Source organism: Aptenodytes patagonicus, chromosome 5 (genome assembly GCF_965638725.1).
Source record: "Aptenodytes patagonicus chromosome 5, bAptPat1.pri.cur, whole genome shotgun sequence".
NCBI classification, from domain to species: domain Eukaryota; kingdom Metazoa; phylum Chordata; class Aves; order Sphenisciformes; family Spheniscidae; genus Aptenodytes; species Aptenodytes patagonicus.
Window position 1 is genome coordinate 57,505,949 of NC_134953.1, and position 24,814 is coordinate 57,530,762.

Sequence of the window (24,814 nt, forward strand, 5' to 3'; positions counted from 1 at the left end):
GCAGCTCGTGCCCTCCCTGCTGGGGAAGGAGCATCCTGAGGAAAGCATCTGACCTGGGGCTCGAGGGAGTAACTAGGGTGTGCTGTTGAGCACCTGCCTGCTCCACCTCCCTGACCACCACATGCAGGCATAAGTTGCTGCCACGCTGATAACGCTGTCGCTGGCTATGAGGCACGGCATGCTGGCATGGGAGCATCGTAGCAGGGTGTGTTTCGGAGCAGAGGAGGCTCTTGGGTTTTTCTGCAGGAGAGGCAGAAAGAGGGACAGACATTGGCAGTTTTAGAAGGAGAACATCTGTGTGCAGAAGCACGTGCATAAGTTGAAAGGACAAGCTTCTGCCTTTCACAAGTCTGGAGAAAAGATGAATCTTCTAACTGCAGCATTCACCCCAAACCAGGCATTTCAATCCCATTTTTTTGTTTCCTGCAAAACCACGTGTGTCCGTAGGTTGTGCTATGTCCTCTCCCTGACGATGGGCTGCGCAGAGCAGACCAGAGTCCTTTACAGCAACACAAACTGCACAGGGAAGAGAAGCCCCCTGTATGTGCAGCAGCGTATAGTGATTAAATGGGAACAGAGGCATTCATGTAACAATGAGAAGTATTCAATCCACAACATGCAGAAGTGCAATTAATGATAGACTTGAAATGTTTTTAGACAGAATGTTAAAAGATTGCATTCGTTCCCAGGATATACGATTATGTCTTTCAATATATCAAACAAAAATTGTATACTTAATCTGGAACTCTGCTCCTTATGTGAAATATAAGGAATTATGAGTAATCAACTGTAACTAATATTTTAATAACATGGTTACCCTTTTCATCTCCTTGTTTGATCAGAAATGGTTTAACTACAAGAGCAACATTTAAATTGGTCATGTTTCTTTGCCCCGGTGCAGCAGCGGTGCTTCTGACATGGCTTTGGAAGCAACATCAGAAGACCTGCACAGTTCCTATGAAATTTGGGGTGGGAAGCTCAAAGCCAGGGAAACAGAGCCAGGTGAAAAAAGCCCTGGTTTGGCTTTTTCCTATGCTTCGTTACCTGGTTTCTGTTCAGGTTCCTGTCTCAGGATGTAGTGCTGCTGTAGCACATCTTTTGTAATTGCAAGCCTAATTTGTAGCTGTAGAGGCATGTAAAATAAACTGTGGTCACAATCCTACGTAGTCGCATTTCGGGCTAACTAATCCTCATCTGCCATCAGGTGGTGGTGTGTAAGGACACAAGCAATCTCCAGAGTCTGAAAAAAAAGCTCTCTGAAAGACTTATCATAATACTTTTCTGCCCCAAATGGGGTATTTAATTTTTTAGTTAGGTTTGTCCAATTTAAAATCTAAGCTCTCCATCTGAGAGTTTATATCCTATCCTATGGCCAGGCAGGCAGAGCCATGGGTGTCAGTCTTTATTTTCTTTCGAATGTACAGGGGACACAGGCAGAAACTGTTCCCCTCAACACCCCACAGCTCCAGTGTTGCCCATGGCCTCTCCGATCTGCCACTATGATAATTTTGCTCGACAGACTACATCGGTAGCTTGCAAACAGCTTACTGTGCTACCAGTAATGTCTGCAAAAAAAGAAAAAAAAAAAAAGGAAAGAAAAAAAAGAGGAATTTATTGGTTACGGTATATGAGTTACAGAAATTTTCTTTTTGCTTTCTAGACTGATCAATGGTCAACAAGGAATTACTATTAAAAATTATAGTACAAGATCACTTCTTACTGTTACCAATGTCACAGAAGAGCATTTTGGCAACTATACATGTGTCGCTGCCAACAAGCTAGGGACGACCAATGCCAGCCTGCCTCTCAACCGTAAGTAACGTGGACACGTGGCAAATGTTCATGGTTATTTGTTTCCACATACATGGATTCAAAAGCCAAAAAATAGTAGTATGCTTTTTTCCCCCTGGTTTCTTCACAAGACATATAAATACCATTGTGTTCCTCAGTACTGGGAAATAATTCATCTGGTTACTTATTCCGTGCTGCAGAAGGGTTTCTGTTCTGAAAGTGATGGCACATTTTGTGGATATCAATGAGTTATGAATCTACACAAAACCCACAACTGAACCCAACCCGCCATCATGGTATAGAGACAGAATTAGCATGAGAAAATCTTTCTACTCAGAATAGTAATAATGGATCACTAAGGTACCACTGTAAACAAAGTTTAAAACTTTTTCAGCTAGTTTCAAGGAATATACTGAGCTGAATAACTGGGGTGTGCCAGAGCCCTGCTCACAGGTCGGTTTGTCAGTCATCGGCCTCTGGTACGGAGAAGTTGCGGAGGACTTGAAGTTAAATTTTTTGGAAAAGGCAATAAGCATTGTAATAGGAAAAGCAATGCATTGAGATTTTTAGCATGAAGGTTACCTAAAATGGGTCTCAAATGTCCTGCTTGAAAGACATTTTTACCTGTGAATTTGTAGTATTTCACCTTTGTTGAATATCTAGCCATCTGTTAATGGCATCCAAAGGTGTTCGTAGTTGAACTTCACTGTTAATCTGTTCTGGTAGTGATAAAACTGAAAGAAAAAACTTAGAATATATCCTACACACTTTTCTCTACATAAAGATATTTCTTATTGAGTGGAAATGTAGATTTTCAGTTGCTTAAATCCTAGGGTTATTGCCTTCTAGCCATGAAACTTCCTTCTGAATATACTTCCTATATGATATGTATTGTCAGGATATTCTGAATTACTGCAGAAGAGACGTAATAGGCAGAAAATAGCATGAAGCCTTTGCTGCCATTTTCTTTAATATTTGAGAAATCATTAACAAAGTGGAACAAAGTTACACTTATTTTAAACAGAAAATGCAAGAAGTGAAAACAAAGGAATATTATGCCAGAAGCAGGTAGTATTTGGTGTATTTGCAATTCAGAGAAGGTAAAATGAAGGTTTGATTTAATTTTGAACAGAGCAGAGTTGAATCTGTCTGTTAGTTGCTGCCAGGATTTTATCAGTTTTAAATTATTGAGGTACCATGTAGCCACCCTTAAAAAGCACTTTGAGATGCAGAGGTTGAAAATGTCATATAAGTACCAAATACATTGTTACAAATCATAAAAATAGATGTTCTCCATCATGAAAGAGATGGGATGTGTGAAGCAGAACAGTCTGAGAGAAAATACTGAAATCGGGGTCTGATCCTGACCTCACGGAATGAAATATGGGGGTGATGTTAGCTCAGAGGTTTGACTGAAAGACCAAGATGAAATGTCTTATATTATACTATGATTTTTTTTAATCTAGTCAAAACAAGGAGAGGTTTCCAAAAGGCAGTGATCTAAATTTCAGTTGGGAATGAAGATCATTTGGTGGAGTTTTTTCCTTGCTCATAGTTTGCATTAATGTTATCTAGAAAGAGTATCACTTTAAAAAAAAAAAATAAAAAAAAAAATCACAGGGTAGCAACTTATTAAGTATGGACTCCTTAATCCTTCAGAGAGAATTTTCTCTTGTGAAACACTACTTACTTTTTATTTTGTTGGCAATGATAGCTGAACATATGCGCTGGTTCAGGTATGTGTGGGGGAAGTGTTAGCAGTTAATGGTTGGTTGCAATATTTGATAGTCAAATATAGGGTTAAATATAATTTGATCATCATGTTACTTGACAAAAGTTAAAAATTAGACATTGATGTCTTATTTCAGCATGTATTTTAAACTGTTAATTGCATTGGTGCAATACAGTCTGAGATGTGGAGCAGTTGGAATAGCATCATTAGCACAGCTGCCAGTAATGGCCATGATTTGGGAGCCCCGCCGCATGCCCCGCTGCTTTCCCATGTGAAACTGCAACTGGTTTGCAGACACAGGGGTTTTTATCAAAACGCTGTCATAACGCAGGAGCAGTTCAAATCCTGAGCATGGAAGTCTACACACCTCTGCTGTTAGGTATTGGCACCTTGCCCAATATCGCTAGATAATTGCTAATTGGTTGCTTCTGTCTGCTGTTGGGTTTTTTAAGAAAAATGTTTTAGCAGAGTTAAAAAAATCTGTATTTTCTTTCTTTGCACATCCCCATGTAATATATAAATGACATTGTAGCTGTGCACAGTGGGAGCCTTTCTCGGGAACAGAGCTAATCATATTCTCCGTTGTTGGTGTCTGCATCCTATGCAGATATAAAACTCAAGGATACCAGAAAAAGGATTATTCCTTCTACTACCAAGAGGGCTCTGGCTTTCTGTGATCCATAAAGGCAACCTTGAGCTAATAGAAAGTCATAAAGTGGGTAAAGGGATGTCAGGACAAGGTAAAACTGACTTTGTGTGACTGCAGACATGGACTGGGCAAAGGAGACAGTAGATTAATGGAGCTGTACCTGATGGTGCCTGTGGGATGGATGGGGAAGGAGGAGAACTTGTCTGGGGTATGGCAGCTCACCCATGGCCAGAGGACAGAGGACAACCCCACTGCTGCTGTGAGCTGGGGACACCCAGCAGAAGGTCACCCAGAGCCACTTCTGTCCCGGGGACAGATAGCTAGATCAGTTTGCAGAAGAACTTCATGTCTGGGGAGTTACGAACATCCCAGATCCCGCAAACATAATGAAATTTATCATATCCCTAACTGAAGACTTGTTGGCCATGTCTAAGATCTAGCTATTTGTAATAAATTCAGCAGCTGTAAAATAGAAAGACTGACCTTTGCAGGAAAAATACAGAGAAGCAGTGGTTCCAATAAATTAATAATGAATGGCAACTTGCTAATTATTCATGGCTAAGTCCATGAATCTGTATCATCCAAATGTGTTGTTTTTTGTGGGTAAGTGTATGAAGTACATGATCCTCCCAGATCACTCACATGAGGAGTGTTTGCTGGACAGTCCCATCCTGCCATCTATGGATCTAACTGATCAGATGTTTAGCACTGCCTATGCTGGCTTTTCCCAGAATTTCTGGTACTTAAGAAGAAGAAGAATGTAGTACTTTCCTGTAAATAAAGCATGGAATTGTTGACTCATTAAACCCAGGAGATGAGGTGTTAGAGTGTGTAACCAAGGTAAGAGGTTCCATCTACAGGGGCGAGGAACCAATGGGGAATGGAATAGCCCTTCTGTAAGCAGATTTTGCTTTTAAATTAGTACAATCTTAATTCAAGACAAAAGACATTTTCCTACAAACAAATTTGCAAGGCCATTGCAAGGGGAGGGAGTTATCATTAACCATTGGCACTGAGGTAGGTTTATTCAACTGTTTTTCTCAAGCAGCCAAAACTGAGATGGTCTCTATTGCTGCTAAAGCAGCAACGTCCTTACCAAGATGTCTCCTCTCCTGGCCAGGAGCCACAGTTGGTAGCGGATTTCTTACTTTCTCTTATCAAAGCTGAGTCATGGCAGAAGGTTTTTCCTACCTTTCATGGATGAGGACAAAGGTGGAGCTGTTGCTCAGTCCCTGCTCCCCGCAGCAGGACATGGGGTGAGATGCTGCCACCACAAGCCCTTGATGAGCTGCTGGAGATCCTGAGCCAGGCACGGGGCTCAGCTCTGCTCCATGGCTCTAGAGGTCCAGGCTGTATAAGTCAGGTTGTAGGGTGTACCATTTTAGTATCCTGGCTCAGTCATGGGTGCAACGCCAACCCCACGCCTCTGCAAGCCTGTCCTCATCTCCTCTCTCCTCTGCCTGAGCACTTGTTAAATTAGGGCAGGAAATTGAGTGCTTGTTGAAATCCTGTATTTTTAATCAGCATGTAGATTTAATCTATACATCTATAAAAACTATACATCTACTTAAGAGACTGTTCATAGAGACATTAAATTCACTGCTACATGTGTGATCTCTGTGTGTCCCCTGAAGATATATCATCCACAAAAGTCTGGATTCACGTAAGCCATCGCCTCGCAGAAGGTTAAAATAATCATTATTTCTCTAGTAGATATGTGTGTGTTTATTCTTAAGCAAAGATGTTCTTTTTATTTTCTAAAGAGCACCTCCTATACATTCCATAGTATTTTTAGGAATGCTATAAATAACTTGTCTGGTAAGAGGTACCTTTCTTAAGAAAACTTGTAATACAGAGGAAGCATCCATGTCTGTTACTAACAGCTGGCAAAGAAATTGCTTCCTTTAAATGGCTGGTTATATAATCCACAGGTGTTACTGACATTCAGGTTTATACAGAAATCTTAGATATATTGTCAGTAATTATTCAAAAATGTAAATAATTGTGAAGAGCTGCAGAAAAGGTCAGTAGTGACATTTGGAAGGAGAAGGAACATAGCAAGGTGTGTGAGAGATGTGGTAGTATTTTCTGTGCTAATTTAATTGCTGCAGCTAAACAAAACTACTTTATTGGATAAGCATCCAACTGTGAACTTATGGTTAGTGCAACATGCTTATAATCTTGTCTCAAACATTTCTACATGCTAGGAAGCGCCAGACCGTGCCCTCAATTTATATGTGTTGATTGCATTGTGTCCTGGTTCCTACATAAAGATTCCCAATTAAACTGCTGTATTAATATTTTTAATACATTGGGTTTCATGTCTGAAATGCAAAAAAAAATTAATATTCTTCCAAAAATTTAAATTAACTCATTGTAAATTGCACATAACATGTAATAATATGCATGTTCCTCAGTGGCACTATGTATAATTGGTGTAGCGTTGGCTATATCTACTGGAACATCAAAGACTCAGAGTTATCAAGGGTATCTGCAGAGTGGTGTAATGGCTTTGCTATGATGCATCTTCTAAATAAGGGAACAGGCAACCATTTTGCATGGTCATTTTCTGCTGTGCCAAGTCATGAAAATCAAAGAAAAACTAGGCTTAAGGGGACTTCAGAGATCATCTCAGTCTTCTGTCTGAGGGCAGGCTCACAATGACAGTCATTGTTCCTGGCAGCTGTTGGACCTGCTCCCCTCAATCCATAGTGACCCATCGTGGTCAGGTTGTAGCCGTGCTTCTTTCCTGCATTAGCAACTCTTCCTTCGTATTTAAACCAGACATTTTCTTACTGCAGCTGAAGCCTGCTTCCACCCGTCATAGTCTCCATGGGAAGAAGACAGAGTAGGGTTTCTCAGGAGTAAGAAGAAATAAGATCTGGACAGAGGGAGGGAAGGGCAGTGCCATGGCAAAATAATTGTCTCCAAGCTCATAAAAGCCTCTTCTGAAATGAGCAAGATACAAAATTAGTAGCGTTATGTACTGATAAACACATGCATTTGCACTACCATTGTCAATAATAGTGGTGACGGGGTGCCCAAGCTTGCTTCTGGGACAGGTATTCTTCCATCACCATTTTGCAATGGTAATTTAACGTTATCTGATGCCTGGGCTGCAGTCATATTCCTGAAGTGACTCTTCTTAACCCTTAAAGGTTTCTGTATGCCCTTATTCTTCCAGCTTTAGCAAGCTTTAGTTTCTTTTCCTTTTTTTCTTTTTTCTTTTTTTCTTTTTTTTTCACCAAACACATCTGGGAGCTGGGATGTGAACTTCTCAAACTCAGCCTCTCCAGAGACATATTTAGAGCAAAGGGGCCATGCAATGCAGCTGTGCTGCAGGGATCTGGTGGCAGCGGCTGCACTGCTCGGGTTAGTAGTGCAGCGGCTCTGTCTGTGGGGCACTTGTTTCGACGTGTTCCCCCCATGCACGGTGCATGGCCCCAGCTGCAGCCCAAGACCTCCTTCAGGACGAGCATTTGTTATTTTGCCTGGAATGATATTCCCCTGATGCAGACAAGCTCTGGGCTGCATCACTGGCCATGCTCACTTCTCCCTGGCAGAGACCTCCAGACCTCCCATGGGAGTTGTCCTGTACCATCTAGGCTGTGTGCAGGCCCTGCAAGACTGGCACTGTGTCCTGGTTTCGGCTGGGATAGAGTTGCTAATAGCTGGTACAGTGCTGTGTTTTGGATTTAGGATGAGAATAATGTTGATAACTCACCGATGTTTTAGTTGTTGCTAAGTAGTGCTTACACTAGTCAGGGACTTTTCAGCTTCTCATGCCCTGGCAGTGAGAAGCTGGGAGGGGGCAGAGCCAGGACAGCTGACCCAAACTGGCCAAAGGGATATTCCATACCATATGACATCATGCTCAGTATATAAACTGGGGGGAGTTGGCCAGGGGGTGGTGACCGCTGCTCAGGAACTGACTGGGCATCGGTCGGCGGCTGGTGAGCGATTGCATTGTGCATCACTTATTTTGTATATTCTTTTATTATTATTATTATTATCCATTCCTTTCCTTTTCTGTCCCATTAAACTGTCTTTATCTCAGCCCATGAATTTTACCTTTTTTTTCCCCCCCCGATTTTCTCCCACACCCCACTGGGTGGGGGGGAGTGAGCGAACGGCTGTGTGGTGTTTAGCTGCCTGCTGGGTTAAACCACAAGACACTGCTGCAGATGGTCCTTATTATCAGTAGTTTAGCTTTTAGTTATCGTGCAAAGACTGCTTGCGTCATCTTCTGTTCATATAGTTTGGTGTCATTGTTAAACTCAGCAGTTTCATTTTATTGACTGAGAAATCATATTTTAGCGTATTTGGATATGTGACAGGTTTCTGCTAAGTTTTAGCTCGATAGCTTTGCCTGGCTTACAAATTTGACATTTCTAGAAAGAAATTTATTCTCCAGGGAAACTCCCTTTGTGTCCACAGTTTCAGCTGTTGTCCAATTACCTAAGAAAGATTTTACAATTTTATCTCTCAAATACTGGCCTGCAAAGCAAATCAAACTTAAATTTGCATAGTTCTGTGTTATGTCGCAGCCAGGCAGGCTGGTCTGCACAAAAAAAAAAAAAAAAAAAATAGATATATCTATATACATATAAAAATTTAAATGAAAATTCCTATATGCATTAGGAGCCTTTTCAAAGACTGCAGCAGTCAGTCAAAAGACATGTATTGATTTAATAAGGTTTGGATCAAGCCCAAATTCTCCTGTAGACATCACTGTGTAGAGAACTGGTGCCATGGAGCTAATTTTTCATTGGGGGCATCCCGTCCAGTCCTGTACCCGGCGGTGCAGTCGTTGCCCTGATCTGCTCATCCAGCTCCTGCTGAGTGTGCAGGGAAGGTCTCTTCCTCCATGTCTCAGGAGGGGTGATGGACAAGGAGCAGATTTGAAATCCATTCTGGGAACTTCCAAATCATTTGTAAAGGGGTGGTCACACATCTGAGCTGTCATGCTTTCTTATGGCTTCTGCCCTGCTGCAAGGGACATCCAGGTCCACATCTGTAGGGTTTCAATGGTATACCCTTTATAAAGCCAAGCCAAATCTTTCCGTGATGCATTGTCCCATCTGGAAGCTCATAATGTCTGTGGTGTACCTCTTCTATTACAGACTGAAGGTGATCTTGCTTTTTTTTCCCCTCTGTGTGCGCTCTATCTTCACTGGTGGGTCTTCTGGTCTAAGTCCTCAGTTTTGCTTACCATGTCCAAGTCGGCGTAATAGGACCAGCTGCTACAGGAGAGGCAATCCATCATGGAAAGGACCTGTGCTGGGGATGGAGACTGGGATGGATATCCAGCTCCTGATCAGCGTGTTGAAATTCAGAGAATTAGAGAGGCAGGGTTATAAACCTGGGAGTCAGTTCCTCGGGGACCTTTCTCAAAGATCAAGGTGTATTCATCCAGGACATTTTAATTGAGTGATCATGTTCCCAATGGAAAACAACTCTCTTAAAACCTTCAACCATTCCCAATGGGATTCATAGGCAAGGTAAAAACTTTTCTTCTCTCCCCGTTCTCATACAGGGTGAAATGCAGACGTACAATGCAGCTGAACAGCGCACAAGTAAAACAGAGTTTTCTTTACATCACAAGTAGACCTGGGGGACTAATTTCATAAGATACTGCTGAGACAAGGAGTCTGGCAGAGTTAAAAACTTGGCATCTTAAATTCATGTATTCATACAGAATAAGATAAATGGCCAAATACTCCATTTATGTAAGTCATAATAATTCTGTTAGATGTTAGGTTTGAGATCCTTCCATATGGATGCCAACTGCTGCTCCAGGTAACAATTGCTGAGAGTTAAGGAGAAATTTTCTCTCAATCCATTTTCCAGCTTGAGCTTTATTCTGAATTATATGACAATAAGTGACTGAGATGGGGCAAGGTAGAAATAACCCATCTGAGCAAGGCCAGTAACATGTGTTTCTCCTTGACATTTGCAAGAAATTTTAAAAGCCTGAGAGTGTACCTGTGTTCGGGGGGGGGGGGGGGAACCAAACAAAACCCCCAGTGATCTTTGCTATGGGTTCTTACCAAAGTTGTCTTTATGTTATGTTTTGTTACATTTCTGTTTATGTTCTCAAATTGTGCAATTATAACCATAGCTAACAATGTTTAGACACGTATTCTTACTGAACTGGATAAATCAGAGAGGTTGAAGCATGTCTAGAAGCATGTCTAAATGTTCATCTTAGGTATCAGTTAATTATGATTATTAAAACATTCAAGGTCATCTGTGGAACTTATTTACAGTGCGCTGCTGAAGGCAGCGGCTGCCCATGCCCCGACCAGGGAGAGGAGCACCGATGATCAGAGCTCTTCTTGAACTTGTGTTTCATTTCAAGAGGTAGAAAACCTTGAAGTAAATTAACTTTTTAGAAAAATTGAAAATCCAAAGAATACCATGCATAACAAATGGGATGAAAACTAGAAGTGTTATAATGTAATGATATAAATATATTTTACAACTCAATCTGGAATACAGACTTCAGCCTTGGCCTCAAAAATTTTGCAGAATGGGGGGAGGTTCATAAAGGGGTGATAGGAAACAAAGGATGAAAAAAATGCTATGTCAAGAGATTAAAGATGATTACTGTCTACCTTCTAAAGCAAAAAAGGCTTATTGACATGTTGGCTGGTCTATAGAAGGTGTATTAGGAAGTTTTCTCATAAAACAAGCCCAAGAGAGCTTTCACTTACACTAATCAATGGCAAATTTTAAACTTCACGCAAAGCACTTCTTCATTAAAATATTATCAAGCGTAGAACTTATTTTCATAACAAGTTGTTGAGGCCAAAGCTCATGGGGCTTTATAAAGGAATTAGCTATTGATCAAGGATATCAATAATTTTCATGAAAATCATAGAATAACTTTTAAACCCAAGACTTCAGTATTTAAGCAAATAGTCTGACAGGTTGGAAAATGCCATGACTGAGATAATTTACCAAATAAATTCTAGGTTATTTAACAAAAGCAGTTGCTTGAAACCAAACAATGTTTATCTGAAAAACATGTGTGCTTCTATTGTGTCAAATGTCCTCTAATGTAGAGATTACTAAAAAAAATAGAGATAGAGATGACCTCCACAGCTTCTATTTACATTTTCTAAGAGCTGCTATATGTTCCTAAGCGTCTGAACAGTTTGTGAACAGAAGAAAATTAGAAAGAATTTTTTTTTTTTCTGCAAGAAAGCTAAAAATATATTCAGAGATTTAAAACTCTGAGCTTTTCCAGTGAGTCCACACTATAAACACTAATTAACCTCTGTACTGAATCACATAAGTTACTGTCCTGGCTTTGGCTGGGATAGAGTTAATTTTCTTCCTAGTAGCTGGTACAGTGCTGTGTTTTGGATTTAGGATGAGAATAATGTTGATAACACACCGATGTTTTAGTTGTTGCTAAGCAGTGCTTACACTAGTCAAGGACTTTTTAGTTTCCCATGCTCTACCGACTGAGAAGGCTGGAGGTGCACAAGAAGCTGGGAGGGGGCACAGCCAGGACAGCTGACCCAAACTGGCCAAAGGGACATTCCATACCATGTGACGTCATGCTCAGTATATAAACTGGGGGGAGTTGGCCATGGGGTGGTGACCGCTGCTCAGGGGCCTGGCTGGGCATCGGTCAGCGGATGGTGAGCAATTGCATCGTGCATCACTTGCTTTGTATATTCTTCTTCTATTATGATTATGATTATGATTATTATTATTATTATTATTACTCTTTTGCTTTATTTTATTTCAATTATTAAACTGTTCTTATCTTAACCCACGAGTTTTCACACTTTTACTGTTCTGATTCTCTCCCCCATCCCACCGGGGCAGGGGCGGGGGTGAGCAAGTGGCTGCGTGGTGCTCAGTTGCTGGCTGACGTTAAACCACGACAGTAACAAAATGCTGAGGTATTTCAATAAGCGTCTAAAATAGAGCGCTAAATTAATGTTATCCATATTTCCATCTACAGGTTTACATGTTGAGATTTTGACTGATTTTTAAATAATAGATTGAGTGGAAAAGTTTAGTCTTCTCAGGGCTTTTCCAAACCTCAGGCAAAAAACATTGGCATCAGATGCTTAGATATTGCTTGCAATATTAGAGATACTTAGTGAAAAAGACCTATGATGAATTTTTCAGAAATGTACTTTTTTTCCAAACATATTATCACAAGTAACAAAACTGATTCCTTGACTATAAAATGTTCTGCTGTGAAGCATCGACAACAGTAATCTGAATTTTACTGTGCAGTAAGGTGCTGTTACTGTTATAGACCTTCTCTTATAAATTGACCTGTAAAAAGATATTCAGATTTTTAGACTATGCAATATTTAGATTTCATGAACTTTAATTCAAAGACAAAACACAAACCGGAGAACTTAATTATTTGAATTCTGTTAATTTACTCAGTTAAAATACTACTCCGAGAGAAAGAACAAAACATTTCATTTTAAGTTACTGGGGATGTGAGGGAGAAAGCAACAAATCTCATGAAGTAACCACACCATAAACTAAGGCACATCACAATATAACAGTAAGGTACAGCCTTTATTTATTTAGCCAATAAAATGTACATCTGGTACCAGTCCCTTTTCATTCCTAATGCTATTGCTGAGCTTTCGCAGTGCTGCAAGTATATGAGAAAATATCTGTCAGGCTGGAGAAACTAACTTTGGAGTAAGGATCCAACAGTGTCTTATCTAAATCAACAGAGACCTTAATGTTTTTAAAGCTACAATTTACAGCTAAAGGTAGTTCTATGCAGTTCTTAATCTTCTTCAGCAAGGTGCATTTCTTCATCTTCTTCACCTTTCTTCTTAACCTAGAGTTGAGTTTAAAAAATAGATTCATGCTATTAGCAGAGCAGTATATTGTATAAAGTATGTCTGTTTTAAAACAGTACTTTTAATTATTGACTTAAGTGGTTGACATTTTGAAGCAAAATGGCACTTTTTGCAAAATAAGAAAATGCTTTCCCTGAATGCAGATTTCTAAATTAGAATGCAATGTGAAAAAAGGATTAAAGTTTCCCTGCGCTACTTGTCATCATCCTGTCTGAATTTCATTATGTCACCCATCAGACACATGGTTCTCCTACTAAAGAAAGTTTGCAGCCAGTCCATTTTTGTTTGCAAATGAAAGGCTTATTCTTGACCTTTCAGCATTTACTTTCAACCAGCAGTCATTGAAACTGCTCCGGGGCTCTGTAAATATTGTTCCACAGGTCAGTGTGCAACCTGAGAAGATAGATCATCATGTCCAGGACATGCAAGTGTCAATGCAAGCGAGAAAGGTAGTTCAGCTCTTTACGGTCTTTCTTAATAGTTGTTATATAAAATACCCTACAAAATTTGCATTGCTTTAAATAAAATTCCCAGTCCAGGGACTGGAACTATCATTCCCCCATTTATAAAGTTTTTCCCAGAGTGCCTGGGACTTTTCTTGAACATAAAAATACTTTCACACATTTTCTTTTAGCACATCTGTAGTTACTGACACTGTCATTTTGGAAGGAGGGGAGTGAGGAGGAACGTGGTGTGTCTGACCTCGTGTCCTTGGTCTGATGCCAGCCTGAGCTGCAGCTGCGCAGCCGCCCTGGCACAGCAGAGCAGGAAGGAGCTGTGGCTGGAGCTCGTTAGAGAGCTGCTAACGACTCTTAATTTTTGCTCAGTTTGCCCAGGGTTTTGTAACTGGCACCTGGCTGTGATGCTGCACATGACGACAAAGTGAAAGGAAATTGCCCTTGAATAAACATTTGCGCAATACTGGTAAAGCAAAGCAAAGGCTGGGAAAGGGTTGTTTCTACATGTAAATCAAAGCAATAAAGTGCTGCTGGAGAAAATAACTGCTTAGGCTAAGGGATGAAGCCGGTCCAAAAATTGAATGGGTATGAATTTGTCATGCATAAATCCAGGCTGAGAGGAGGATTTCTAACCCTTAAAACAGCTGGGTTCTGCAACAGTCTTCAACAGAGTGGTGGGGCAAGGAACCGAAATTATTTTGACAATGAAGCTTAGTGAGTTTATCAAAAGGATTTGTCCTCAGTGCTAAAGAAATGAACCTAAAGACTCAGGTCTGCTCCATACAAAAAAAAGTCAAAAAAGAAGACGCAGCTCTTGAGTACAATTCCCTTTCTGCTGTTCCAATGAACACCTCCCTGCAAAGCTAAACAAAACCTAGTTTCACCCAGGGATTTAGTGCTGGTTTGATTTTATTATCTTGTTTAACAAGTGGGGTATGTGGTTGGCATTAACGAAAACAATTGGCCTGGGTCTAATTCTACCTAATGCCCTCTTTCTAGCTACTCACATTTCTAGGTTTCTTTAAGGTGATTTTTATTGTTTTGCATTTAAGAAAAGAAGTCCTGTTTGTCTTTTTGCAGATGAAGATTTCTTTCATGTTCAATACATTAGAAGTAGCCAGTTTGTTGTGCATGTTATTAAAGCAGTGAAAGGATGATGTAGTAAGGGTCGGTGTAGGCATCCTTGGTGCTGAGGAGGGACTGCAAGAGGAGTTGGGGTCAGTCCAGGGTTATCTCAGCAAGGTTTAGGTGGATTTGTTATCCAAAAGAATGGAGAAGATATTTCCATTTACAGAAATAATGTTTAGGTTTTGCATGCTAATAGTATGTTTATAATATGCTAGTATTATGAACTACTATTAGTAGTTCATCTGTGCAACAAAATTCTAAGCTGTAGCATGACACTTAATGAGTTGTACTGATTCTGCATTAGAAGGAGCAGCAGAAGAGCAGGTCTACCTCTGACCTTGGCAGGGAGTCGTCCTTGTTTTGGGTGTAATCTTCTGAGGCAGGATCCTGATATGTAAATAACAGGTAATCTAATATTTTAAATTTCACTACCTTGACCAGGAAAAAGTTATCGGGTCTGACAACAGCTATCACAGTCTGATATACCAAAATCCCTTGTGGGAGATAAGTGAATCCTCTGAGAAGCACATGTTGTTGTTTATTTTAAACCATTGATGTGTGTGCTTGGATCTTCTGTTTTCTTGTCGACTATTTGCAGCAGACTTCTGTTCCTTGATCTCAGCTTTTAATAGCTCCCCAGGCAATAAATGCATTTCCTTCCTCTGAGTGTTTGCACAATGGCTTGTTCTATAGATTAGCTGGGCACTGTTCGTCTCATGTTCTACCTATTTTCTAGTACCAAATGAAGAACAGTTTTACTTCTCTATGACTCATTTGTAACTGGAATAATCCACATTAATGTTCACCGTTGTAGTCCTCTCTTTTTTTTTTCTCTGACTTGTAGCATTATGTGGCTTTCTATTTCTCTTGGAAAGTTCAAAGTCAAATCTTATAACATGCTCCTTCTTAAACTCTGGATAGAGATGTGCAGCCATAACTCTAGCTTAATTAAGTCTCCTTTTACAGAAATTGTAGATGTTTTATGAATTTCATCATGACATTGGCACATTTCACCATGTAATTTATAGAGATTTGTAATGATTAATTTGATAGGCATTGTCTGTGGATTTCAGTTCATCAGGGATCAGTAGAACTATAATTACGCAGTAATTATTAAATAACTTATTCACAAATTGCTGTGCCACTGAAAGCAAATATCAGAGCAGTTGAACAGCATCTAGATCTTCTAGGCACGTGTTATATACGTATGAAGATTGCAGAGATGGGGATGCTTACTCTAAACACAGTAATAATGCATAGATCAGGCAAGAATGTCTATAAATAAGAATGAGACTTTTATTCCGGAAAGAGTTGTCTATGCCTGTATTCCCACAGCTGCAAGCAGCAGGAGAAGACTTTCACCTGGGAAACCCTAGAGGAGGTTAACCTGGAGGTGGTTAGGTCAGCAACCCAGGCTCCCCTTGGTCAGGGGGAGCATCTCTAAAGGCTGACCCAGGGCATAAAGGACCCTGATTGCACAGGTACTATCTATTGGCCTATATATCGACTACAAATGTTAGCAATTTGGTTAGGTACCTAAAGTGAGAACGAACTCTTCCCAGTCAGCTCCCTGTGTCCAGGTTGCTGCTCTGTTGCGACTCAGGCAGATTCCCCTGTTTACCTGTTTTCTGATAATCGGGATGATGAATTGCTCAGCTGCCTGCTGCTGTGGGGACTTTTCCTTAGCTCAAGGTTGCTCTGTGTGCCCATGGGACACAGAAGTCCTGGCCCCAGGTCACTAATCTGAGTCAGTGAGAGGACAACGGGCAGAAATGTGGTTCTTGTGTACCAGGACTTGCATTCTTACAGGTAGACTCCTTGTCTGACCCCAAGTTAATATTTATTCAGAAATCATGCTCTGCTCCGCTGAAATGAACTGTTCATGTTAGCCAAAGTATAAATGCATGATGCAATTTTAGTATGTGTATGGCTGAGTGATATCTCTGACTGTACCAGAATAGTGTAACTGGCATTTCTGCATGTGCAGAGCTTTATAAAAAAACCCCAGATTTATCATATAAGTATAATTTAGTGTGGCAAGATATCCCATGGAAAAAACTGGGAAAAAATAGAATTACTCTTGCTGGTTACAGAGCACAACATTTTATAGTGTTTCTAGCCCACAAATCTTTCATACAGCCCAGATCAAATGTGCATGTGTCAGAGCAAATGCTGCCGGGCGTATTGATCAAAGGTCTTAAATATTGAGGTCAGCTGTCTCTCCTATAGATTGCTTATAGCTTCCACCACGTGCCAGAAAAAAAACAAGTCTACCTCTTTTCAACATCCGGGTAAGGTGCAGTCAGCCAGCAAGCAGAAGCATTTTTATATGTCACTTGGTCTTTCCAAGGGAAGCCAAAGCATGGCTTAATGATATACTCTAGCCTTGTGCGGGCTGAACGCAAACAAGTTGGCATGGGCAGAGGGTTTAACTGGACTGCAGGGTTGTATAGGAGAGGAAGGTGTCTTCCAGAAGACTCCCCTGCATCCAGGCTATTTTTATTGGAGTTGTGCATATTCAGAAGTGGGACAAAATTAACAAACCTGCCTATTATCATGAACCTGGCAAAAGCATTTCTTTAAAAGTATTAGCAGTTGCAGGCATACCGCTATACACACAGGAAGGAGGTAGTGCCATGGCATGCATCGTATTGCATCTCTGATATATATTTTGCCTTATTTACTTCCAGAAATATAGCGACAGTTGTGCAGATTTAAAGAATGACCTCTGAGAACATGACTGTAATTATTGGGAGTCAGAGCAATGCTAATCATATGTTTCCGAACAGCAAAAATGCTAACAGATTTCTAGATCTACATTATTCATGAGTTTCCTATTTATACATATGAATGAAAGACCAAGCTAAAAGGATGCAGACTACTTTGTCGCTTTTTCTTCATTTTGTTATGGTCTCAGCAGCTGTAAAAATCATTAAAGCAGCAGTCGTCTCTGGAAAAATCTGAAATAGGAAATAAGGACTAATGAGCAAATATTGTTTATGCTTTATAATACTATAACTTGAATAACTAAATAAAAATGTTGTATTTCATGTAACTTTTGTGATGTAGAAATAATTAAAATGTTGGTAGGAAATAGAAATTCAATATGTTTCTCTATTTGCTTCACCCTGGTTTTGTTGTCTAAGGCACGGACAGCACACAGGTGACATGGCACCAGGAAAGGGACAGACTCATTAGCATCCTTATTAGACCTTTGACATCAACAGAATGTCATATTCAGTGTAGCACCCCTGACAATTGGGTTGTCTGTCTTTTCTGTTTCTTTGTTTATTTTGCAATTCGGTTATGCAGCGCTGTTCTCTAAACTTGGTTTAGAAGAGCAACAGGCTGAGAAGGGTTGATTAAGCATTTAGAGATCAATTTCAGAAAACTCCTAAAATGTTCTTTTTTCTCTTTCATGAATAGAGCGATTCCTTTCCCTCCATTCATTTTAATTAAAAACATGCAATTTATTTTAAGGTTTTTTCTTTTATGAGAATCTCCATAACTGGTTACTATGCGCTGATTGATCGTCCCTTGACATTCAGGTGTGCTCTCTGCAAAGCTCTCTCTGTGTGTCGTGTAGAGGGGATCATGGCAGATGCTTACATTTATGGATTGATGGGCAAACCACAACATACAAGTTGAAATGGGATGTCAGGCAACACAGCGACAGGTTAGGTTACAATAGGAAGCTTTCAAAAAGTTTTCCTTAACTGATCGTGCTTAAAACAACGGCTTCTTCTTTTCCTTTTTGGCAGACAGTCCACCGTGGGTCTGGCTGCAGCCGCTCATTGAGAAATTGAGATGCTCCAAGTGTGCAGGGGAAGGGAATTTCATAAATCGTATCCTCAATAGTGCTTTTCTGATAAAAGTTATAGGAAAAAAATTGTAAACCATGTGGAAGACTTCATAAATGCAGGTCCTCAACAGAGATTTCAAATTGATTGTGCCTTTTATTATGTTTTATTTTTGATAATACTCAACAGTGTCTTGTAACTGGATACACAGCGCTGAGAGAAACACTTTTCAATTTGACATCAAACGAGCCCTATTGATGTATCTTCTTAGAATGCAAAAGTGCTGTCTGAGGTTTTCTTCGTTTGCGAAAGTTATTGTTATATTTCATAAACTGCAATGGGTGTCCCTAGGCTAGAAATGCAATGCTTTAGAAATCTTTCTCTGCATCTGAAGGGACCTCAGTTTCTTTGGGGGGAAAAAAAAAAAATCCTTATGTGGCTTTATGTAGAGCAAGTAGTATGTCCCTAATACTGGGGTGGCCAGACTGTTTTGATCTCTGTGGCATTTCAGCAGAAAAGCAGAGCTCCTCGCTGACCAGCAGCTGGTGGTTCCTTTCCCTTCTCTTTAAATCCAGAGCATCACTTCTCTCCCGGGTGACGTATTTGCTGCTATGCGTCTCTTCCACATACTTCGCCATCTCCAAACTACCCGTAACCATATTTTATTTGCAATTAATGAATGAATACCTCTTGTTATCCTGATGTAAGTGATCCTTTGTGTGGTTTGTTTTACATTTTTCTCTTAGACTTGCTTTGCAGGAGTTTCTTCAGCCACACGTTGCATGGGACTGTTGAAGGCTGCAAGTGCTGAAGTCTATTCTGAAATCTATAAAGATTTCATTGTTGAAATTTATTTTTCAAATCCGAAAAATTTCATTATTAATTTATTCAAATTTATTTTTGTTCCTTGAAATTTGTTGTGCTTTACTTTTTCATTTTTGAATAGTTTAGTGCTTGTAAATACTTGTGCAAAAATGTACTAGTGATGGGACCTTAAACTAGTGGGTATATTTTTGTGATACTCAAAGTAGACTGCAATATGAACGGCTACTTTTGCCAAAATTCCTTTGCTCAGGATAAATTTCCCCGATTTATTCATTTCCCCAAAATACAGGCATTCCACTGAAAGGTAAAGCCTTGAGCATATACCAACGTGTTACAGATGTGAATTGTTGTGATAGTGGGGACGGCAACTGCATACTCTTACCGGCAAGAATATCAAATGCATGACCTTTATTTTAAATATTATTTTGAATGTTTTTAATGGAAATATAATTTTTGCTTATTAGTGGTTCACATACACACCAATTAAATTAAATTTAAAACATTTTTTTTCATGCTATAAAATAATTCATCCTACGTAAAATATGATGATTAATTCTGGAACTTACTAAAAATTAAATAAATTTTAAAAAAATAGTAGACACCAGAGTTAAAACAATGTGTTATTTTAGTATCTTTCTTTGATTTTTTCATAAGAAAATCAAATTCTATTAGAATTTTAAGTAAAACTTTAAATTTATCCCACTACTTTTTGTGTGCCAGCTAAGAACACATGTGGTGCTCAGGCTTGGTACTCCACAGAAATGGCTTTCAGTGACTGCTCTTAAAACTTAACTTTCATTGGACTTCTTTTACAAGAGTACTCTAAAAGGTGTCATTAACGTGGTTTTCTACAGGCTTAAAAATATTTGAATATTTATTGAAAAACTCCTGCTATGAAGCAAAACCAAACTACTGTAGGTGTAGAGCAGTGAGGATTGCCGAAGGATGGAGTGAGTAAACTACCTGGCAATTTCAGGTCTCAAAACTTCAAGTTAATTATTTTTTTTTTTAATGTCTCATAGACATTGAGCTATTTAATACTTATCATCCTGTAATAAAAGAACAAACCATTTATATAAAATAAACCGTTACTAGGCAGTTAAGGTGTAATAATTCAAACCTGTAGAAGAGCTCAGCTTGTAATTGCAAAATATTAATGGTGAGTAAAAGACATAATAAATTAAGGTCATGTCTCTACCCAATCCACTTATAGTTTCCATCCAAAAGATTTATTATTAAATATGTTTTTCCATTTACCGTTGTACTCAAACAGTCTCTGGCTCACCTAGGCTTAAAGACCTCTATTTCAAAATAAATCACTAATCTTTAACAAAGCTCATAAAGCCCAGGGGAGATTAGATTAAATAAGCCTGGTTAATTATCAAAGGTCATAAATGAAAATAGTAATGAGGGCTTTTTTTAATTAATTAATGTGTTAGTATTTAATTGCCAGTTTTATTTTGGACCAGTTATTGATTCCTCCAACACATGGGAAGTCTAAATATTATTACAGCAAAATCCAACAATTTTACTGATGCAGACTGAAATGAAACAAGCTTTTTGTATTCTCTTGTTACAAAATGCTCTCCTTATCATCTGTAAGTGTGCTAGTCTGGTAGCATCATGTTTTAACACTTTCTCAGTTCTAGAAATTGCACTCTCAATAGATAAGGTGTTACTGATATTGAGTAAGCACCTACCCCCATCCTATAATAAAATATCTCACAAAGTTGTGCTTTCTTTTACACAGTGTATGTAAATGCCATTCTATAGTAAATATGACATCTAATCATACCTTTTTAAAGAATTTGTATTTATCTTAAGAAAACTTATGTGATTTTAAACCGAATATAAATAGGGAAACTGTTTAGAGTGTTGATGATTAATATCTAGACTGCAAAATACTAGAATAAACTAGACTAACGTTAGAAAGAAAAAACTAGAATACATGGCAATGCTATGTTTTTGTCAAATTAAGTGTGTATCTTTTCTTGATTGTGTATCTGACTTCGCAGTGTTCTTAAGAAAATACTATTGAGCAGAATGGATTTCTGTGCTCTTGTGTGTGTCATATCCTAAAATGAGATTTCAAGAAACAGAAGTTTTTAGCTAAAGGCAACCTGAATTTGTTCCAGTAGTCACTTCACACTTGGGATCAAAATACCTGAATGGCAGAAACCGATGTTATAATGTTGAGCGCTACAGAAAAAAATTAAAACATTTCATAGTTTCTGTTCATCATAGTTATTGTAAAATAAGTTAGACTTTCTGTCACCGCAACAGTGAGGAATACAAAGAATTCATTTATATCTCAGACTTGTATAGCATTGCTTTCTATTCTGAAAAACAGAATTTGTGTGGCGTATGGCTTTACTCATAATAAAGAATATTGTTAATTTTTTAAAACTGGTATCCTCCTAACAGTATCAATTGCGCCAACCAAAACAGTTTCATTTTGGACCAGCTGCAGAGTGATAAAATAAGCTATCTTTGTAATAAAAAATTGGGTTTATAGCTTTAATGGTCCCAGTGATGGGCTGGTGCTGACCTCATGCTGGGAGGGGGCTCCAGACAGCTGGAAGAGACCATCGTCATCTTTATATCGCTGAAGAATTATCTTTCCCTAATGGATCAAAGTGGTCTTTACGGTGGCATTAACATCCACTGTGAGCGACAGACAAACGTTGTCCGCTGGCTCCAGCATCAGCAGAAATGTGCTCTCACATCTGCAGCTGAGGAGTGCAGGGAGAAGGCGGCTGCCACGCATCTGGGCAGGGATGCTGGTAAGTAGGAATAGAACTGTTAAGCCACTGTCTGTTCCCTGTCTTAATATGGAACAGTATTGGACTGGTTCTGTGTCAATGAAAGTCTGTGTTTTGTGATTTGTGATTTTTAAAGACCTTGATTTGCAGAGGATATCCTTACAGTCTTCATACACTGGGAAAATATATATATTATATTTTAAATATTGTTAATATGAAATTAATTACAATATTTAGAGCAGAACTGTGCTTCAGAAGTGATATCCACAGAGACATTTTGTTTTCTGTTAGCTTGAAGATCATTTTTTCAGGGGGAAAACCATCTCAACAGACTAAGAATGCCAAGTGCTGAGTCCAGTTGCTTGACACGTCTTGTCATTTCAAATTTATTTTTAGAAAAATTAGTAAATTTGCTGTATAAAATGTGGAGACAGAACCAGCAGATGAAGACTGAGGGGTTTGGCAAGGTACCAGAAATGGGAAAGTTGTCAAAAATTCTGTGTATTGTTTATAGATAATATGCAGAAAGCTGACGTGGGGTCGCAGGGGAAGGAAGGGGAATGGGAATAAATAATGAGCACTCTTCTCTCCTTTGTGTTTGTGCCAGGCAAGGAAAAAAGAGAGAGGAGAATGAAGGCGTACATCTGGCGAGGTCCCATGGCATTCCAGATTTCTCCAAACTTCACATTTTTCGTACCTTCACCATTGCCTTTCCCTTTTTGGATTTAATAAATCTTGAATGAAAATCCTACCACTATGTGAGCTACGGCTCCAAAGGGGCTGCGTTAGAGACCCTCACATGCAGCCTGGACTGTGACTGTGCTAGTGCTGTGCAAATAAAAAATTAACTTGCAACACCAAAGAGGTTTCAGTTACTACATCTTCATTAAACACTGTGAGCAATTTTTGGTTTTACTAAATTTCTTTTTAGATAAAATTTATCTTAAACTTGCAATGTGGGAAAACTTGCAGTATTTGCAAGTGCAGACTGAGATTTTGGTAGGTTTTTCTCTTCTTTCCTTCATCGGCAGACCCCTCTGTATGAGACTGCAATGTCTTGTAACTGGAAGCATCATGCACCAGTTTGAGATCTGTTACATTTCTGAACTCTTTTCTCAGATTGCAGTTTAATATTGAAATTGTTCCTGTTAGTGAAGTAGTAAATTCCACAGGAGAAACTGTATTCTGGAAAATACTGATCATACTCTTCTTTGTGAGATGCCGTAACAATTATGTTTCAATATAATTACAGTGAGCTGTGTGTGTGAGTCGCTATACTCCGTCCTGAACGGCTGATGAACTCAAGTCTGTGAGCAGTAGACAGGGAAATGTGGCTTCATTAGCAGCAAAGAGTGAGGAACCAGTCATAACTCATGAAAAAGGATGTTTGAACTGAAGTATGCCAGTATAAGTAGTAACGATGCATCCATCACTATAACATCTGTGCATTTTTAAATGGAAAGATATGAAAAATTTCCAGCACATGTACTGTGGGCAATTCTGTGTCTGCTTTTGGTTACTGGTGGGTTTGGGAGGTGGGAAGAGGAGGTGGGGTGCTTGCTTGGGGGGTTGTTACGGTTTTTATCCGAGAGTCAGAGGCTCATAGGATGGTTTTCTGCAGGCAACAGACTGAAACAACATATTGTTTACTTTTGCTGAGTTTTTCATATTCTCTTGGGGGAAAAAAGGTTGGTTTATGCTATTAAGACACTGGCACTGGGAGGATGCCTGGGTCAGTGAATCTAATCCCCTTATACCGCAGGCTGTTCCATCGTGTAATCCCTTCCATAAACTAATCGAGTTTCCTCCTCGAAGGAGTTTGCACAAGCTCTGATGAGGAGGCAGTGTGAGGACAGCAAGGCTATAAAGGCTGCAGACCCACTTTGGATTTCTGAATGTATTTGCTCTCGTTTTATACCCATTTGTTCATGCAAACAGGGGCTGATGAATTACTCAGTTCCTTAATCATATATTAGGAAATTTTCTAGGCAAATAATTACAAGTAATTGGTCTCTAGGAAACTAATAGCCAGTTTTTATTTACTTGCTTATTTTTACCTGCCTATATCCTTTAATAGCTCCTTCCACCTCATATTTTAGTAAAGCCTTGAATGCCATGAAGTTGTAGTCGAACATATCTTCAATTCTCAGTTCTGCTGTACCTGCTGTCCTCCCCTCCCCATGAATTTATTGTTGTTTTGATAATTTTATGTGCAAACGTATTTAAATCCCTCTATCCTGAGTATCCTGAGCTGATTGGATTTTGCTTTAACTCTGGTCTGGCAATTTCCATTTCCATTTTGTTATTCAGAATGCCATCTTTTAAGCTTTTGCTAAAACCGAAGCAAAAAAAATATTTTTAGGTCCATGCTTATTTCTCTACCCTACCTTTGTGAACAGAGGTGCTTTCATTTTTCTTAAGATATCTATGGGGTTAAACAGTGTTTTGCAGCAGGTTTGCTGTGGTTTCCTTTCCAAGTTGCTGTTCAGCTGGGCATCTGGGCAACTCCCACTTCATCCCTGCCCAGCTGGGTTTCCCAGACATTGCTTCTTTATGGCTAATTCCTTTTGTTCCTTTTAAGTTTCCTCCTTGTGCTGTGTAGCCTTTCATGGGGTGGTTTCCCATTTTGTTAAGAGGTTTTCTCTGCAAGCTTTTTTCTGCCTGGGATCAGAAAGGAATTTCTAGATACTATCTCTTTCCTTTTGGTAGAAGGCAATGTTAAATGCCCTTGACATTAAACTGCATCTCCTTGTCCCATCTGTCTTTAGTAGCTTATATTCTCCAAAGATTTCTCTTTTGAGGATTAGAGCTGTC

General features: G+C 39.3%; 1 protein-coding gene across 1 annotated transcript in view; it reads left to right on the forward strand.

Moving 5' to 3' along the window:
- Positions 1-24,814, forward strand: part of NEGR1 (neuronal growth regulator 1) — a 315,598-nt gene that overhangs the window by 242,270 nt on the left and 48,514 nt on the right. The window contains exon 6 of the mRNA XM_076339938.1: positions 1,661-1,812. Within this exon, the coding sequence (XP_076196053.1) occupies positions 1,661-1,812 (152 nt within the window). The remainder of the gene's footprint in view (positions 1-1,660; positions 1,813-24,814) is intronic.